The 20,179-nt window shown below is 40.9% G+C and overlaps 1 protein-coding gene across 3 annotated transcripts in view; it reads left to right on the top strand.

The window, feature by feature from the left end:
• bcas3 (BCAS3 microtubule associated cell migration factor) overlaps positions 1-20,179 on the top strand; it is a 351,373-nt gene that overhangs the window by 59,377 nt on the left and 271,817 nt on the right. For all 3 annotated transcript variants that reach the window (XM_074640019.1, XM_074640022.1, XM_074640020.1), the window contains exons 14-15: positions 2,854-2,987; positions 9,229-9,565. In XM_074640019.1, the coding sequence (XP_074496120.1) occupies positions 2,854-2,987; positions 9,229-9,565 (471 nt within the window). The remainder of the gene's footprint in view (positions 1-2,853; positions 2,988-9,228; positions 9,566-20,179) is intronic.

Raw genomic sequence — 20,179 nt, 5'->3', positions numbered from 1 at the left:
TTTAATATCATTTATGTCTGGGAGTCGTCAAAAAGACAGAGGTTTGGACATTTCTTTTTTTTTTTTTTCAAATCTTACACTCGGTATCAGTGATGTGTTTCCAACATTTTGAGTTACTGCCCAAATATGGGTTTGTTTGCAACATCTCAAAAGGCTTCTGAGATGGGTTTTGGGTTGCGCTTGAAAAGCAGTGCGGCGTTTTTCCTAACCGAACCAGTTTAGATCTGGGTTTGTTCTGGTGTGGTTTGTTGAGCATGTTGTTTATGGTGAAGGCCTATAATTTCTGGAGTTTGATGAGCTTCAAATAAAACGGACCAAATGAATGGGCCTGTCACTGGGGGTTACACTGTGGGGGTAAATCTCAGTGTGCGCACACACACATACACACCCGTGACCGTACACGGATGTATGAATACATAGATTTTCTCTTTTACAGACACTCATCATCTTGTCTGTCCTTGAGGAAGCACACGACTCGAGCCCTGCTTTTAACCAGACCGAGCTATCATGCGAGGGAAGGCGGCACTTTATGACATCGACAAACGATAGCCGGCTTTGTTTTAATGGGTTGGTTTGTTTGTTTTAAATACACAGTAATTCTGTCATGCCGTCTAGCATGTGTCCTGCACAGTTGGTAGTGTTGACTCCCTTCGTGTGAGCCGTTAGAGTGAAATACAGTTTCAATATTTTGGTTAGGCTGCCTTGGTATCAGTTTACCAGTGGACCGGTGGCGACGCTTAAACACACTGGCACAATTTAGAGTATCTGTGGTCGACTTTGACACTTTTTTTCTAAGCTCTTCATAATAAAAGAAATCAAATAATTTCTACTGAAAGACTGGGAGCAGCATGTTTTGATTTGACATAGGTTAATTAATCAGTTACCATATTGTACTTAGGTATCAAAGTACAAATCTGTAAGTGATCGTTTGTTAGGTAAGGGTAGTGAAAGTCTAGGCAAGGAAACTGGCATTTGAAGACAGCCTGTATACTGTGTTTTCTTACAATTTATAGAAAATATTATACAATCTAATACTGTCTTTATTTAATGTGATTTTGCTCCTGCGATTTAGTATGTCACTTCCACAGAGTTTGGGGACTCACAAGATTATCAGTGGCTGAGTTATCCTGATTTTGAGTCCCTAAAACAAGTCAAGTTCTAAAAACAGTTGGTCCTACATTTCCCATAATGCAACTCAAGAGCATCTTTCATTAGAAGACCAGTTTGTAATAAAGGCTTTCTGTTATGAATTTGTAGTTTCCTAGACCAATACGAGATGACCTTGATGATGTCATTAACGTCATTGAGACGAGCATGTATAACATTGCCCCTTAAATCTTTATTGTGATTTAAGAACACATTTGTCATTCCTTTGACTGTGGTCGTTGCAGTAATTACAGTACCTATTAGTACTATTACTTGTTCAGCTTAGTTGTTAAGGACACATTGGTAAATCTACCAGAGATCATTTGTACTATATATTTCAGCAATAAACGAACAATATGTAGCACTGAGGGGCTGCATGGTGGTGCAGTGGTTAGCACTGGCGCCTCACAGAAAGAGGGTCACAGGTTCGAATCCGGCTTGGGGCCCTTCTGTGTGGAGCTTGCATGTTCTCCCTGTGTTAGCGTGCGTTTTCTTCGGGTACTCTGGCTTCCTCCCACAGTCCAAAGACATGCAGGTTAGGTTCATTGTTGACTCTAAATTGCCTGTAGGTGTGAGTGTGAATGGTTGTCTGTCTCTATGTGTCAACCCTGCGATCTGGGGTGTACCCCACCTTCGCCCAATTCGCCCCTCTGCGAATGCAAGACGAACTCAATAAGATAGATGAATAGCTAGGATTGGCATACTCGAGTACTCAATGTGAACGTCAGAATCCGTCAACGTAATGTTATACAGTAATTGCATTCATAAATTTTAATACATTTAAAGTCAAACTTGCAGCTTCGGTCGTATATTTCTATCACGCTGGTTGTTGCTGAGGTAGTAAACAGCCGTGGCCAGTCCGCAACCTCGGAGTGACTGATAGCAGTTAGCGAGTGTTAGCATAACATCACTTCACTGGCGTGTGTGTGTCTCAAATACTCGAGTACTCTATAACAATTTAATAGAGTACTCAAATGTTAAAATGACTTAAAGTGCACGTCCCTACTACTAGCCGTGATAAATTAGCCAACTCGGCATCCATCTTAAAATCCTTCTAGGCTTCAAGTCTCCATCTTTCAAACGCATCTCCAATATTTACCCGTGTTTTACCACGTCTCTGGTCTCGTAGCTTTTTTAGAAAGATGGCGAGGCTTTTTAGGTTCGGTAGAATCCAAAATGATCTCGTTTCTCCAGTTGGTTTGTTTGCTTCCATGGCTGCAGCACGCTGTGTTTGCGTGCCAATTGGTTTCATATCTGACGACATGGGGTGTCGAAATTGGCGTGGGCCCGATCAAACAGGCCAAAACAAAAACAGCTGTTCCGCATTGGCATGGACATTTCAAAGGAGAACATACTGGGTGTTGTCGCGGAAGCCTGTATTTCTATTTATCATGTTTCCTTAATCTCTGATGACATATCATGGTCATTTTATGATTTAGTTTAGTTAATATATTACATATGGTTCCTTCAAGGACTACTAACAAATACTAAATGAAGTACACAATATAGAAGCGTGTAAGTAAAGCAAACTACACATTCACGTGAAAGCAAAAACTACACATAAAATACTCTAAATGTAAAGCACACTGAAACAAAGACCCCAATGGACATAAACATAAACAGTTGTGATGGTGATAACCAATTTATGCTGAGGCCAGCTGTGGGAGTGTTTCCTAATGTTGATGATTGTATGTGTGTTTCTCGTAGGGATGCTGTTGGTGACCGCCGACACTCTGGGCCACGATTTTCACGTCTTCCAGGTTCTAACCCACCCATGGGCGTCCTCACAGAGTGCCGTTCACCATCTCTACACCCTGCATCGTGGGGAAACTGAGGCCAAGGTCTGAGGCACACACACTACTAGAATATGTTTACATGCTTTAATGTTCAAAACACACTTTATTTTTCTCATCCTGTCTGTCTGAATATACCTGTATTCACCTTTTTTAACGCCTGTCTCTTTACAGCTGCAGTCGGTAACTTTGAGCAAATATGATAAAAAAAAAATATGTTTTATAAAACTGTCACTATACCCTGACAGTAGTGCATGAGACAGATAATCGGTGAAAAAATACACGTTCTTTTGCCTTCCCCTTGTGTTCCTAATGCAATTTGCAGGTTTCTACCGCGCCCGAACAGAAACAACTAGAGCCGAGCTGGAGCCGTGCCGTCTCTGAGCAGCTGTCAATCACTTGCAAACTCCAATCAAACGGTCAAACTAGGCAGCGCTGATCAGATATCATATATTCTGTTACTGTAATACAGCCTATACATTTTGTGACCCGGCAGCCATGTTGAGATCAGTTGAGGAAATACCAAGCACCGCCCACCAGCCGGAGCACACTTTCTCATTTTACAGTTAAACAGTGCACCACAAGATGATTCTGAAAACATTTGAGGAGAGAAATAGGCATTACAGTAACATAATATTGATTCACATTTGATCAGCGCCGCCTAGTTTGACAGTTTGATCGGAGTTCACAACTTTTGTGAGCATTGACAGCTGCTGTAGAGACTCCTCGGCTCGGATTGGTTGTTTGCCTCCGGTCTGTGAAATCTTGCAAATGCTATTATGAGCGCAGGAGGACTCCGAGGAACATGATTTTTTTTTTCACAGATTATTTGTCTTGTGCAATACTGTCAGGATATAGTGACAGTTTTATAAGAATAACTTGTTTTTATCATATTTGCTCAAAGTTACCGACTAAATCTGATCGGCTTGTTGAATCACGTGTTTTCTGATCGACGCAGCCCACAAAAAACTGACTGGGTCGTCTTATTTCACAGTTTGTGGGTTGGTAGGAACTCCAGATACCCAGCTTTATGTACACAAGCACTGGAAAAAGAGAGTTCTTCATGAGATGTGCCCTTCATTTTCACTGCCATAAAAGTTGTTATTATTGTAAATAATGTATTGTCAGATCAGTCGCTGCATCCAAGCACACTTCCGCATTGAAGTAAAATCTTATAAAACAGAAAAATTCAAATAAAATCCAGGTTACTTTAGCATTGAAGTATGTTAAACTGAACATATAAACCAGGGCTATTCAATTAAAATTCAAAGAGGTCCAGTGAGAAAATATTTCCTCGACCAAAGGTCCCCTGAACATCATAATGTCTAACTTGCGCTATGATTTGATGCCACATTGAAGTCGCGGCTCTGATCGTTTATTTTCTGTGACCTCAGTTCGGATTTGAGTGGTTGCGTTTGCTCAAAAGCTTTGTGCTATGTGTTGCAGAGTACGAATTTACGACATGACTTTAATCCACCATGTGCTGCTATTTTAACACCGTCATAGGGACAGTACTTGAACATTAGAGCATTAGCAACCAGAGAGCATGGACCAGCAGGCAAATGGCTTTGATTTAGATCAAACCAAAGCCTCTCTGGTCTGGTTAGTTAAACAGCATCCTCTTCCTCCCCCATAATAGCACTGCTAGATGTTTTTCTAACACCTAATTGAATCAGATGTGTCGAAGTTTGACAGAGAGCAAGCGTGTTTATCTAAAGAGGGATTTATCCCCAATGGGTGCCTTATTTCCATAGATCCTCCTCTAAACTGTCCCTTTTGCAGTGTTTTTCTTTGGGCTTAGATTCATTTCCAAACCACATAACACATTTGAAACAGAGACAATTTGTGGGGGAAATCAGCCATGACGAGTTAAGGAAAACATTCCACCACCGCTTCCCCAAAAATATATGAACAAATCATTACTTTGTTCCAATCGTATCCCTCCATTCTCCTCTGTCTTGTAAATCTAATAAAAGCAGAGCTTTTTTATTTTACATGCTACTACGAATTGCAGTCGTCGCCCTCCGAGTTAAGACATTTTGTTTGAATTTTCCTATACGTTCTCAGCCGTGACACGCGGAGACTTTGCCGTGCGAGTTAAAAGTGCTTACTCAACAAAAGTACTTCAGGCTTTGTTCGGTTCAGGATTATTGACTGGGAAAACACACTCTCACACACACACATTCTCACAGCCCGCCTGTCGTTAATGTATGACCAAACGGCAGGTCCGCTGACCGGCTGCACACTGAGCCTGCTTTGATCCAAGCCGTTGTAAACACTGAAAGCTGGCCTTAGCCTGGTGCTTGGGCCAGGGGTTATCACCACACACTCACTCACTCACTCACACACCCACACACACACACACGCATTGAGCCACACAGTGAGGAGTGATAAAGTCTTCAGTTAGGTGGGTGGAGAGACGCCTTATCTGTCTCCAGCGGCCAAACACGCGGCTGGCTGTCAGTGACCCGAGACCAGGTAAACAGACCTGCAGCTGATAACAGATGTAAGGGACTGAAGGAGGACCAGAATGTAGATGAGAGCGGAGCCACGGGGCAAACTGGAGAGCACGAGTCACTGAGGTTACCGGGTTGGCACTCCATTTACTGCTAAACTTTGCAGCCCTGCACCATCGGCTGTGATTGCATCGATATGGGTTTTTTAAGGCTGATCCTGTCCTGGTGTGTTTTCATGCACTTTAATGGCTACTGTTGGTTTTTCGGGTATAGGAATACAGACGCCAGCCAGATATCTTCTAGAGAATGCTGATTGCTTGGCCACGTATATGGGTAACTGGGATTTGACCACACAAACTGGCTACTTTCTTATTTATAATATCAAGCCTTGTGTTTTATTGGCAGTCCAGTATGTCGGTTAAACAATATGGAGCAAAGAATTAAACTGGCAGTGCACCACAAAACCACCCGTTTGCTTTTGTTTCTCTCTTTGACATTTTCTTCATATTCCCTTAGACACTTCAGGCGTATGCTTGTCCTCTCTCTTCGATCTTATCCCTCCGTCCATCTTTGTCACATGCTTGTCATTCCTTCAGAGTTCCTCTCAGGTGAACAGAGCTGCCTAATCTGTTTCACTGATTTAAAATAAATAAATAAAAGAAGTCAGAAGCATTAAACATGTCTTCTGACTGCCAAAGGATGTCATCAAATCCTCTTGTGTGCGAGGACAGGAGGGAGAGAGCTCTCTCCAGCCTCTCTTGGAATGTGCAACCTCCACTCCAGCACATGCATGTGACTGAATACAATCACATTCCACCTTTTTTTAAAGATAACATTTGTTTGGTATCGGCGTGGTTGTCACACTATGACTGTACAATCGCAGCCACCCTTCAGGTAATCCCCTGAAGTCCAGGCAACCCATTTTACAGTTACAGAGCTCTGACAGGTCTATTATGACCAATTATGGTACACACAAAGTAGCCCTTTCTCATCTCCAAGTTATCCCTAATCAGCCCGAGCAGAGGTCAGGCCTCCTCTTTCACTCATCTTTGTGAAGTAAAGTAACTGTCTGGTATGCAGAGGATGCCCCATTAACTGTCATTGCTGGGTACAATTACCTAGTCTGACCTGGCAACAGATTAGAGAGGCCTGCAGGTACACAGAGCTGCTCTCTGATTGGCTGACTTGCTTGCTGGCTAAAGAGTTAAGACATTCCTCATAGTAACTTTCTCCTTTCATTTTTTCCCCAGTCTCATCCACTTTCTCCAGCCTCTATTTTTTTTTTTTTTTTTTTTACAGTATGTCGACTGATAAATGCTGTTTCAGCACACTGTCACCTCATCACTCCTTTGTCTTTTTTTCTTCATTTTCTCTCTCCCACTCTCCTTTGCTTGTATTGTCTCTTGCAGCCTATCTGTCTAGTTTCCTGCATGTCTGACATGCTCAGGGAGATCCTATCTTCTCAAGTGTCTGCTCCCTGAGATTCAGTCTGTTTTGAGGAGGAGGACTAACACCGGATGCCGTCAACTCTTTTCACAGATATTAATTTTACCAGCTCATATTACATTGTCACCTTTGCCAAAAGTTAGTGTGTAATCCTCTCGCCCTGGTCGACTCTTTGTCGAACACTTCAGACCGGTTTGTTGATCCGTGTGACAATGTTCTGGCAGACTGGAGTTTGATGAAGTTTATTCCCACTGGTGCTTATTTCTCTATCTATGCTGAGTGGTGAAGAAAATAATAATAGAGAACAGATTTAGCCTATTTTCAATACATCCATCCAGTTAATGGCAGTGTAGAGAGTTGGATGGAGTTGCTGAAACCAAACCTGGACCAAATATCTTATCTGAGTGAGCATACTGCATGTACATTATTACAAGTACACTGCCAGGAGAAACAGTAGTCAACATATGGATTTCAATATATATATTTTGAAATCCATCCTCACTAGCACATTATCATTCCAGAATCACTTGCGGTTGTTTTATACTGACAATTTTAAGACCCATTTCTGAACTGCATGCATCACTTTCACAAACGAAGCCTGTCAATAATCACTTTCGCTGTCTTTCTGATACCCCTTTCACACCAATGACCAGGGTTGAACCAGGGTTATCTGACTCTGGTTGAACCCTGGTCAGGACAATTCAGATATGACCAACCCAGTGGGTTACAGGTCTGGAGGGTTACAGAGAGAGGAGATGATAGTGGCATCATCAATGATGTAAAATGTCACAGAATGATGCATGTTTTTGTGATACAGTGTAAATATAGTACACACAGCATTTTTAGCTTTATAAAATGTTTAACTATGTTGTATGTATGGAGCTGTAATGTTTGAAAAAAACATACAGTTAGTATCGATCAATCAACACTCATGAAACTTTTTCTTCTCTCACAGTACCCATAATATAGGCTACATTTACAAAAGGATTAGACAATTCTGAAGACTGAAATGTGTGTTTCACTCACTCTACCATCCCAGCAAAGATTGGCTTCATATAGTAGAACTACTAAAGTTTTTTCTGCTGGGCATGTTGCAACTGTTGGATAATGTAAGAGTTTGTCCAAATGTAATAGAATGAGTTAATATTTCATTTAGTTTGCTAATTACTCGATAATGTAATGAACCAGGGCTGGGTTTGTTACTTTATGACGGATGGAAAAGGGCGACAGATGGATCTTGTAGCAGGTTTATTTGGAAAATTAAAAAAGTTTTTTTTTTTTTTTTTTTTAAAAGGTAACGTTACAAATAGAAAATGTGCAAACACGCTTTAAAAACAGATGTGCTCACAGCTGGCTATACCGGTACCGCGAAGTGGTTGGCTTATTATTAACGCGGTGTGTTTCCGTGTAATGTAACGGCGGAAGCCTCTCTCTCTCATTCAGCAGCCTTGTTATGTCTGTATAACGTTACACTACGTTGTCTCTCACCGTCCCGTCATCTGCTGCTTATTTTCTTCCTCACCGCGGACGGCCAGCAGCTCCCGCACCTTGAAGTCTCACTACACATCCATGTTGTTCTCGTCCGTCGCTCAATTCCGGTGTTTCTGAAAACATTCCTGCTGCCGTCGCTCCGTTTGTTTGAGCTACGGTGACGACTGTGCGCCTTCATTTGCAACGTAATAGGTTTGTCCCGCCCCGGTTGTTAGCAACCCTGGTCTGTGCCATTTACATCGAAATCGACCACGGTCTGACACACCTTTCGACCTGGTTTGCGGAGTCAACGCGGGTTAACCCATTCATACACACAATCAACCCTGGTTCAACCCTGGTTGAAGGTCAAGGTCAGAACGGGGCCCCGTTTCTACAAAAAAATCTTACATTTCTAATAAAAACATTTAACATCAAATGTCACTTGACAAACAATATTGGTGTTCATGATAATGAAACAAAACAGTAAAAAGAGAGGTTTTCTAAAGGGACTCGACAGGGACCGCCAAAATCAACACAAAATGAACATTCCTCATAGTAGCTTCAAGTATTTAAATCTTCTGACACCTATAGTATAGCTACATCAGCTGCCTGTTCACCGTCATATTTTCTGTGTTGCTCCTAGTTTTTCAATATTTAAATATAAAAATACATTTCACAATATAGCTAGTTAAATTTTAAATAACCCCAACCCCCCAAACTTTGTGAAATGAAACAATGTGTTGTTTGTTTGAACTACTACTACTACTCAATCATTAACATAGTGAATGCAAAGATTGTGAAGTAATTTCATCCATCATCTGTTCTGGACATTCTCCGTTTCATCCTTCTACTGTCCCCACCTTCTGTCCCCTGACCTCTAACTGTCCTCTTTCTGTACTTGTCTGCCCTCTGTCCAGGTCCAGGACATGTGTTTCAGCCAGGACAGTCGCTGGGTAGCCATCAGCACCCTCCGTGGCACAACCCATGTATTTCCCGTCAACCCCTATGGCGGTGCGCCCTGTGCCCGCACGCACATGTCCCCGCGGGTGGTCAACCGGATGTCTCGCTTCCAAAAGAGCGCTGGCCTGGAGGAGATCGAACAGGAGCTGAACAGGGTGGCTGCGTTGGGAGGAGGAGCGGGAGGAGGAGGTCTAGGAGGAGGTGGCTGCATCCTGGGTGGAGGAGGAGGCATCGGGGGCCGCTGTAGCCCCATACCTGGCCTGTCCAGCAGCCCCTCGGGGTCTCCACTGCACGGTGAGGAGCTCGGGGGGGGGAAGGGGAGTGAAGGGCTTGCTGATGTTGTTGCCTATATGAATGTCCAGGATGGCAACTTAGTGAGCATTTGGTTCACGACAGCATGCAGGAGGTTACCCAGAGTTCACAGTCATATTATGGCATGTTAGAACTGATAGAAAGCTTCAGAAACTACATTCAAGTTTTGTTTTTAATCCAAAAGATGAATTAATAATTGTGAAATAATTATATCTATGAATATATTCACTTAGAGGAATAATTAAATATTTTTTTATTCTTACAAAAATATTTTTTTGGACTGGTCAGATAGCCTTTTAGTGCTTTTGGTTGACCTTTGGACCTCAATATTACTGGCCAACCATCTATGAATGTAATGAAATATTCTGTATCTTTATTTGGGCTGGAGATCTAAAAGATGTATGCAGTAGAGTGCAAGAAAATATCAGTATATATAAGTAGGGCTGCAACTTATTACTTTAATAACTGATTCATCTATAGGTAAATCAATTAATACAGGGTAGGTCTTTAACATGTTAGAAAAGTGCGGACAATTTCCATCGGAAAAGCAGCAATTTCTCACATTTGAGAACAGGTTACCAGAGAATGATTGGCTTTCTTTGCTTGATAAGTGATTTAAATGATCAAAACTGGTGTTGATTAATTTGAAGGATTAGTTAGAATGTATTTTATAGTCATTGCACTAGATGGTTTTCAGCTGAATGGAGTAGAATTTAAATGATCAAAAGAGGCTAAAAAGCTCTGTAGAGCTGCAGAATTGTAACACACTTCAATATAGTTAAAGTTGTGTGTGTGTGTGTGTGTGTGTGTGTGTGTGTGAGTGTGTATGCGTGTGTGTGTGTGTGTGTGTGTGTGTGTGTGTGTGTGTGTGTGTGTGTGTGTGTGTGTGTGTGTGTGTGTGTGTGTGTGTGTGTGTGTGTGTTTCCAGTGACTGGACATCTCAGTAGCTCTTTTCCAGGGACTCTGATCTGTGTGACTGCCACAACCTTGTCTACCTTGTTTGTCAAACAGCAGTGCTGCTCACACTGTGTGTCCCTAGTTGACATTGATACACACTGATAAACACACACTTTGTGTCAGCTGCACTGCTTGAACCCAGAGGTGTTGCTCAGTGTAAAATATATCACAGTTGTCATTAGTCATGAGTTTTCCAGGAACATCTCTGAGCTTTGATAGGTCAAGGTCGAGGGCGAAGTCAAGAACTTGATAAACACTTCAGAGAACCAAATGACTGGGAACTGACCATGTGGGTCCATTCACGTGATATAGTAGAATGCATTTTATATGCTCATTGAACTGGATGGTTTTCAGCTTAAAGGAGTGGAAACCAGATCTCTAACCCTTCAAAGTACTGTAACAATTGAGTGTTAAATGGCATTTTTAGGGTGTTTTAGGGTGTTTTTAATTGTAAAATCAAGGTCATGGAGGAAGCTGTTGAATATATTCCACAGAAGATCTGCTCCCCTAAATTCTAGTTTCCCATCAAACTAATTTAGGTTTATTATAACTTAAAGCTGAAGTAGGTGAGATTGGAGCCATTATGATTAAAAAAAGTTATTTTTATAAAACGGTTGCTATATCGTGACAGTAGTACATGAAACAGGTAACCTGAAAAAAATCACGTTCCTCCGGTGTCCTCCGGTGTCCTCCGGTGCTCCTAACGGCATCTTCAAGATGTCACATACCGGAGGAAAACAACCAGTAAGAGCTGATCTGAGGTCTGCTGTCCAGCTGCCGTCTATGAGAGCCGGCAGTCAATCACTCACGAACTCCGACCAAACGGTCAAACTAGCTGATCAAATATGAATCAATATTCTGTTACGTTAATGCCTATTTCTCGCCTCAAATGTTTTCAGAATCATCTTGTAGTGCACGGTTAGCTGTAAAATGAGAAAGTTTGTGACGCTGCCGCCACTGTGAAATCTGGTGAAGGAACGCCAAGTTCTGGTCACATGACCGGAGCACAGCCAATAGGAACGCTCTCTCAATGAAATTACCTGTTGAATGCCGCGTTAGTTTGGATCAGAAAGTCACGCAATAACACAAACAAAATGTCATCACTCTCCTGTGATGTTTATGACAGACCACATGACCAGAGCAGACTTGCTTCAGTTGGATATTAGACTAACACAGATCCAAAACATGTGGCAATACAACAGGAACCTAAACATCCCCATTAAACTAAATGTTAAACTATAGCAACCAAGACCGTCGCGGCGTGCAATAATAAGACTGACTGGACCCCTTTTTAGATCAGGACTAGTCTAGTCAGATTCTGTTAAAATGACCAATGTTGTAGTAGGACGTTTTGGACAGTGTTGTAAACTGAGCAGGACTACTTTAAAGGTCCCATATCATGCTCATTTTCAGGTTCTTACTTGTATTTTGTGTTTCTACTAGAACATGTTTACATGCTGTAATGTTGAAAAAAAAAAATATTTTCTTCATACTGTCTGCCTGAATATGCCTGTATTCACTCTCTGCCTGAATGCTCCGTTTTAGTGCATTTCAACGGAATTGCAACGGAATTGCGTTGTTAGGCAACATGTTTACTTCCTGTAGGCTGATGTTATTTACATACACTGCAACAGGAAATAAACTGGGACACATTTAGAATGTTTATGTTTAAAACTATGTAATGGTCTAAATATTGTATATTTGTGACATCACAAATGGACAGAAATCCTAATGGCTTGTTTCAAACTCACAATTTCTGAATACGGGCTGTGTGTATTTCTCCGTATATTGAGCGTTTTGATAGTTTAACAGTATTTATGAAGCATTTAACCAGATTTATAATATAAAATACATGGAAATCTCACTTTTTACAGTATGGGACCTTTAAGGTGATATTGAATTTACAAGACTTTGACACCATCTGTTTTTTTTTTTGTTTTTTTTACAATATCACAATACACAGTATATTGATATTGCAATAGAAAATTACATATACTGTGATAGAATATGTATCCATATTACTTATCCCTCCTTTTCAAGTGCAGTCTTCATATGGGCCAGAATAGGTGACAGAAGATGCTGAGATCATGAGGTCAGGGTAAAGTCATATTGTTATCTGCCCCCCCAGCCACACGCACACACACACACACACACACACACACACACACACACACACACACACACACACACACACACACTCGCTTGAAAAATGGCGCCCGTGCTTCCTCTCTCCGTCCCGTCTTCCTTGTCTAGACCCAGACCCCTCTGTAACCCCCTACACTAAAACGCACACACACACACACACACACACACACACACACATTCCTCTACACTGTGAAAAATAGGCCATCAAACATTAAAAGGATGTCTGACTTTGGAGAGTCACTGCTCCGCTGCGATGAGAGACAAAGAGGGACAGAAACATCAAAGTGGGGTAGGAGGTGAAAGTGAGTGAGCAAAGTAATGAGGTACGATTGAGAAGGAGAGATAGAGCGGGGGGGAATAAAGGAGGAGGAGCGACAGACAGACAGACGGACGGAGGGAGAGAAAGATAAGTTTGTAGTAGCAGCAGTGCTGAAAGCCCGGGTCTCGGGGAGCATGGTCGTAAATCACACTTTTGTTTCAAAGGAGAGCATTAGGGCCACCTGTCAACAATTAGTCCTCACTGTGATACCTTATTGAGTGTGTGTGCATGTGTGTGTACGTGTACATTTGAAGAAGATAAACTATCTACAGAACTAATCATTTTTTTATGGTGAAGTACAACAAAAGGAGCAGGTCAGACTCAATATTTCAGTGGTTGCAGTGAGCTTGCTCGACTCTTAAGAAGAAAATTGAAGGTTTTCGTGACTCTAATATTTTACAGCGTATAATATAGTCCACAGGAAATTGAAGTCAGGTTTCACACCGCTTTTATCGAGGTGTTAATCCATACCATACAGACACTAGCTCACTCTCTGATAAAAAACACAAAGCCCCTTACTGTGTGAGCTACAAGTCAGTCACTTTGTGTACTTATCATGTTACAACCTCATTCAAACAGTCGTGTCTAGCACTTTTTTAACTTCTAAATGTTACATTGACCTTCCCTTATTTTGTAAAGTGGGATATATTTGTTCTTGGAGACTGTGATCACAGCAGACTTGTTTCTGAAATCACCTTTTTACACACACTGCAAATAATTATACAAACAAGCAGAATAATGTGTAATCTACAGCAGTGTGTCCCACACTTTTTTTTAGGGGGACACACTTTTGCAAGTACACTAAACTATGGAGGACAGAACCTGCCAAAATCAAAAATAAATAAATAAATGACTCGATAAATAAATAAAAATGTCACTAAATGTAGCAAAAATAATATAAAAAAAAGATATAGCCATTAATTAATTGTTAAAATGTCACATAAATATATATTTCTGTTTTGATTTGCTTCTTTATTTATGTACCTTTGTATAAATTCCCTTATTTATTTCCTCTTCTGTTTAATTTTCCCTTTTATTTATTTATCTATTCATCTTTTTACATTTTTTATTAAATTTAAAATGTATATATTGCTGCATCTATTTATTTATTTTTTGCATTTTTTTTAATTTATTTATTTATTAATTTTTTGAATGGTTTGTTTCTTTTATATGTATTTATTTATTTATTCATGCACAATTTCCCCTCGTCATTTCACCCCTTATTTATTTCCCCAAACTTATTTATTTCTGTATTCTTTTCTTTACACATTTCTTTTTTTATTTCTATATGCATTTCTGCCTCATTATGCAAATGAGGGGGGCTGTTCCAAATCTTTTTTTCGGGGACACACTTTTTAAAAATGACAAACCATCGCGACCCAATGCACAATAGGCCTTATATCTATAAATCGTGAACAGAGCAAATTTGTGTTTAAATGAACGTTCCTGACCATTTTTACTGCCATTTCTTTATCACGTAATATTATCTTGAATAGGTTAACCAGCCATTTCAAAGAGAAATATGTCTGATAAATTAATTTTGTGCATGTGTCATTGAAAACATATACTGTATGTTAAATACTTTATAAATGAGAACGAATGAATGCATTTAGGTGGAATTAACAGGCTCTCATGATTTTCCCCGTATCAGTAAAACACACAGAATGTACGCTAGCCTTTACTACAATTATCAGAACAATACGAACATTCAGGCTCCTTCATGTGGCCCAAAGTTGTACTGCAGATGTAAATCTTAAAGGTTCAGTGTGTAGGATTTGTTAGCATCTAGCGGTGAGGCTGCAGATTGCAACCAACTGAAACTCCTCTTGTGTGCCAAGCGTGTAGGAGAACTACGGTGGCCGTCGCAAAATTGGGAAAATGTGAACATCCCTCTCTAGAGCCAGTGTTTGGTTTGTCCGTTCTCGGCTACTGTAGAAACATGGCGGCCGGCTCTGTGGAGAGGACCCGCTCCGTATGTAGATATAAACGGCTCATTCTAACGTAACGGAAACACGATTCTTATTTTCAGGTGATTATACACAAAAAAAAACATACTTATTAATAATATATTCTATTTCTGCCAATAGATCCCCCTGAATGCAAAACACTGGTCCTTTCCAAAGGTCTGGGAGCCACTGCTCTAGATCAGTCATTCTCAAAGATGGTGGTCAGGAGATTTTATTAGTCAAATCAATTTACAGAATTTCTTCCATAGTCTTTTATTTAAAGCACAGCACCCCTCCATGGACCAAAAAAATACACATACATGCACCTTATATAGTATATGTATAATGTACGCTAATAGTACAGTATACACATCATGCATTGATTCTGTTATTCACTTACCTCTCTGAGTTCCTGAAGCAGTAATATAATAATATCTTCACTGGCTAAAGACGTGTGTTTTGTCTCGTGACATGTCTTAAACCTATTTGGCACCACTGCCATATTTGACAGTTTGCAGATGAGGCATTGGGGGATGGAGGACTTTTGAGGCCGACACCGATATTGATTTTTGAGAATTTAAAAATCAGACAACGACATTTTGGCCAATAGTCATTCTTTGCCCGATATCAATCTCGATTGGAAAAGTTGATCGGATATCTCACTTAGAAAAATCAAGAGCAGTTATGCGTAACAATCTTATGCAACTTGTGTAATAATCATTAATAATAATCAAGTCATTTTTAATGTAAAGGTCATAGTAGCAGAGATTATGCACTATGACATTTTATTTACTGTACAGTGCATTTTTGGGGTTTCTCTGAGCATTTCTAGGAGAATGAAGTCAATGATAAATTAGACTCGTCGCTCAAGCTCTAGCACCGACAAATGAGCAAGTATATATTTACATGGTGCCAAAAGTGCGTATCACAGGTCATTATCAGTTCACCCGTGAGATCTCCGTGGGGCAAGGCCATGTAGGTCTCTGCATGTCTGTCATTTTGAAGGTATGGGCTCCGAGACATCCTGCCACATGTAAATTTAGAAATCCAGCCCCCTCCACCACTATACCGCTGCCACCAGCGTTGATAAAAACTCCATAATTTGCGCAATTTTCACCGGATGACAACACATTGAGTCCCACTTTGCCTTTGTGTCTGCTTTCCGCCTGTTTTTGAGAGCAGGGTGTGAAGTTTGGGGCAGGGAGGGCGGTTTTCTTATAGGCTGGCAGAAAGCAAGCAGGGTGAGGCAGGCCAGGGGCCGGGCCACCTAGCCACAACAGCTGCTTTGTGATTGTCGCCAGCGAGGACAGCGTTGATTTTTGGGAAGGAACTGTAGAAAAGTACACATCCTTCTCAAAGCTGCCAGCCCAGGCCACCGGCAGGCCTAAAAATAGAGGGCTGCAATTGGCCGTCTTCTTGTCACTGTTAAAATCTGGAACGGCTATTTACGTCTCCTGTGTACAGTACAACCACCCCTCCCCACCCCTTTTTTTTTTTTCCCCCTAAAGCCTTTCCTTTGTGTGATCAATGTATTGTCATTTGAGGTGACGACCTATAATGTGACCGTCCCACGCTGTAAAGCGCGGTTCGTCTGCGGCCCAGCGCATACAAGGCTTGATTAGTGAGTGCAGTTTCTCTGCACAGGGCAGAGGTTATTGAGGCTATACCAGGCATATGGCAGCCACTGTGGAGTTTTATTATTCAGATGTTTTTCACATCCAACCACAGTGTGCTGTATAGTACAGCAGTGTGCAGTCGCTCCAAAAACAACTTGATCATAATAATCTTTTTTTCATTTGATCTGCGTTCATATTTCTTTGTAAAAGGGCTATACTTTGCCCTCTATAGTGCGGTAGATGGAGATGAGGCTTTTATCTACTGATTAGGGGTCAGTTTTTCCTGAACGCCTGACATGTCTCTGCTTTTTCCCCGTTTCTGTGATATTCTCATGACAGTTATGACTTGGTGTGCATTTTTTTTTTTTTTTACAGGCATTGGTGCCTTTCGTGTGTACACACAGCTCTGGTCATACACTTCCCCGACCATAAAACATCAACACGAGGCTATTAGTCAGTGCAACAGATTTGTTTCCTCACCGAGCAGAAGCCCCGGTGGTCCGATCTCTGGGCCATCTGGGCCCTGGCGCTGGTTCAGAGAGAAAAGGGGGGGGAGGCAAAAAACAAGGTGTGACGGGAAACTGTTAATTCACTTGTTGATAAAGGGACACTTCCTTTCTGCTATTAGAGGCTGACGGCTTGCTTATTTGGGTTTGGACTTTTGTTTTATCTCGCCTCCCGCCTCCCCCCCAGCGCTCCCCTTCGTCAGTCATCGTCCTGTGGTGAAAAACACCAACTCTCTCTGAGGTCGATGCCAAGGAAACATTACCTCATAACTGCTGGTGTGTGACACGTATGTACACGACCTCGCTGTGACCCCGTCTTTGACAGTATAGATACTGTAAGTTAAATAGTTACAGTTGAATATGTTGAAATCTCTGTTCCGCACAGACAAGCAGATGGATTTAACAGAGCAAGTTAGCATGTTCATTTCAAAAACGGTGTAAACAGAATGAAACGGCGAGATAGATGACTTGTCCAGATTTCAGTCATCGTGATGAGCTGTCTGTCTTGGATCAGTGTCCCAGCCTGAGACTGAGCTAAGCCACCGCACGCACACGTTTATCATGTTTTTTTATTTTAAATTTATTTTCCTTTGCTCTTTAATCAAAACTTTTTTCTTACTTCTACATCCCGTCATAGTTAGCATGGTAACTGACACAACCCGAAATTGGAATAGAGAAAAGAAGTCAAGATCGCGTGATACAGTCAAAAGCCGCTAACAGCTACTAAACGGACCTTGTGGTGAGATGGTGTGAAAATATTACCTTAAAACATTCCCTTTCATTGATTTGTAACATTGCCTACAACGGCCAAAAACACCGACATATATATTGTTGTTATATGTATTTTTATTGAAGTTCTGTTGGCGTTCACACAGTCGGTGCTGTTGTATGCTTCAGTTTTCTTTGACGTAGAACACAGAACATGATGAACCCACAAAAACACATCGTTCACATAGTGAAGAGTGTTCAAGCTTACAAAAACAAAAATACAATGAAAAGAGTAACAATGTAATTACTGTTGTAAGGCCATAACAGCCAAATATATTAAAGAAATAGCTACCATAATATACGTGCCATATACAAATTGTCTTTACAAATAAACACATACATACACAACATACATCATATCGCCCGACCTGACCCAGAAATGTCCCAAAGTCATTACAGTTGTCGGCCAAATTGGGGAATATATATATTTAAGTTTCTAATCGTAGTCTTATATTTATCTTGACAATATATTCCATCTTTTTCTATCCATAGTTCAGTAACTACATCTCCACATCTGTAAAACTAAAAAAAAAAAGTTCTACTGCTCAGGTTATATCTCTTGATGTTTACATTAAAGGGGACGTAACGTTCCCATTTCTAGGTTCATACTTGTATTTTGGGATTCTACTAGAGCATGTTTACATGCTTTAATATTCAAAAAATACACTCTTTTACTCAGACCTGTCTCTTTAAGCCCCCTCCCCCCCCCTCCCAAAAAAGCCAAATCTGCTCTGATTGGCTTGCGAGAAAAATATGGCGCACGTTTTTGCAAAGGTAGTTCTTAAGCTTTGTGCGGTACAGTATATTCTAACGAGCCGGCATGTGACATAGGAAGGGGAGCTAAATCTGAATGGCCCACAAAAACCTGACTGGGTCGTCTTATTTCACAGTTTGCGGGTTGGTAGGAACTCCAGATACCCAGATGGTTGTGAACAAGCACTGAAAAAGGAAGTTTTTCATGACATGTCCTCTTTAAAGATTTACATTTTTATTCAGCATCAGCCCATTGACTTGGACATTTTAGAGTCAAAACAGAAAAATCTTTTAGGTTGTCTCAGTCAAAACACGGCAAGCATTTTGTCGAGTTTTGTGTATAGTCCAGGAGAGATCATACAGAGTAGATGTAGAAGGGTCAGTGCCTCCCTCTCTTTGACCCGGTCCTATGCCTTTACATGCATCTGTACACACAACAACACAAGCGTGTATGCCGACACTCACTCACCCCGGACGTGTAGTTCAGACTTTTTTTTCACTGACAGCATCATTGCTTCCTTTTTCTTTATCTGTGGACATTTGTATCGTGCTTCTGTGTCTCGGTGGGAAGCTGCAAATAAACAGCAACAGTGAAAGAATTTGGGGGAAATATCAATGGGCAATCCATTTGTCACTTGAGTATGCTAAAACAAAATAAACTATGTATTTATTCAGATGGTTTTTGGCTTAATAAAAAAAAAACACTGTTATGGAAATCATTAATAATGAGGGATATGAATAGTAGGTCATGCAAATCTTTTACTATAATAACCCAAAGTCATGGAATTGTACTTTAAAGCTTATAGTGGCAGCCCTGTGTTTTAGTACCGGATTCGTCCTCCATGTGGCGCTGTGTGGTCAGGATTCCCAGCAGTTTGGAGAGGGAGGAGCAGAGCAGGCCAGGCCGTAGAAACAGAGAGGAAAGGACTTGAAAAGCTTGAGTTGTGCTGCAAGGGTTTTGCTTTGATACAAATCTAACAACAGAGAAAGAGCGGGGTAATTTCTCTGGCTTTTTTAATGAATGGTCACTTCCTCCAGCTAAAACAACTTGCAGCCCTCCTTTGGAGTTAGTTTTTTTTAAAGAGGCAGTCTGAACACAGTTCTGTTGAAAGACCTCTTAGCTGTAATGTTTGCCTTATTTATTTCCACTTTTTGTTATTGTCTTAAGAAGCCTTTTACTCTTTAGATGTTATATTTAACATTTTTTTAAACTGCTATGAAAATGAAGATGTGTTTTTTTTCTTTCTGAACAGTGTTTGGCCCTCATAATTAAAATATTTCATTTGACACGTAGAATCCAGCATCACATTATGTATTTTAATAATTTAACCTACAGATTGTTTGTCAGTAGAAAATAAGAAATGACAATAGCTTTCTAAAAGGAGCAGATGTTCTTTTAAAAGCATTTTTTTCCCCCTCAACCTGCCATATAGTCAAGAGGATTAGGCTTTTTGTACATTACTCAGTACATTTGATTTAACAGTTGTGTGCCATCAAAGGTAAGCTAGTGTTAGAGGCTTGTATTTGTTGCAGGCTCTCCGTCGGCAGGCTTCTCCCTCTGTGGTCGGCAGAGCAGCCAGAGCCCA

Source organism: Sebastes fasciatus, chromosome 7, assembly GCF_043250625.1.
Source record: "Sebastes fasciatus isolate fSebFas1 chromosome 7, fSebFas1.pri, whole genome shotgun sequence".
Taxonomy (NCBI): domain Eukaryota; kingdom Metazoa; phylum Chordata; class Actinopteri; order Perciformes; family Sebastidae; genus Sebastes; species Sebastes fasciatus.
This window is presented reverse-complemented; position numbering and strand designations above follow the sequence as displayed.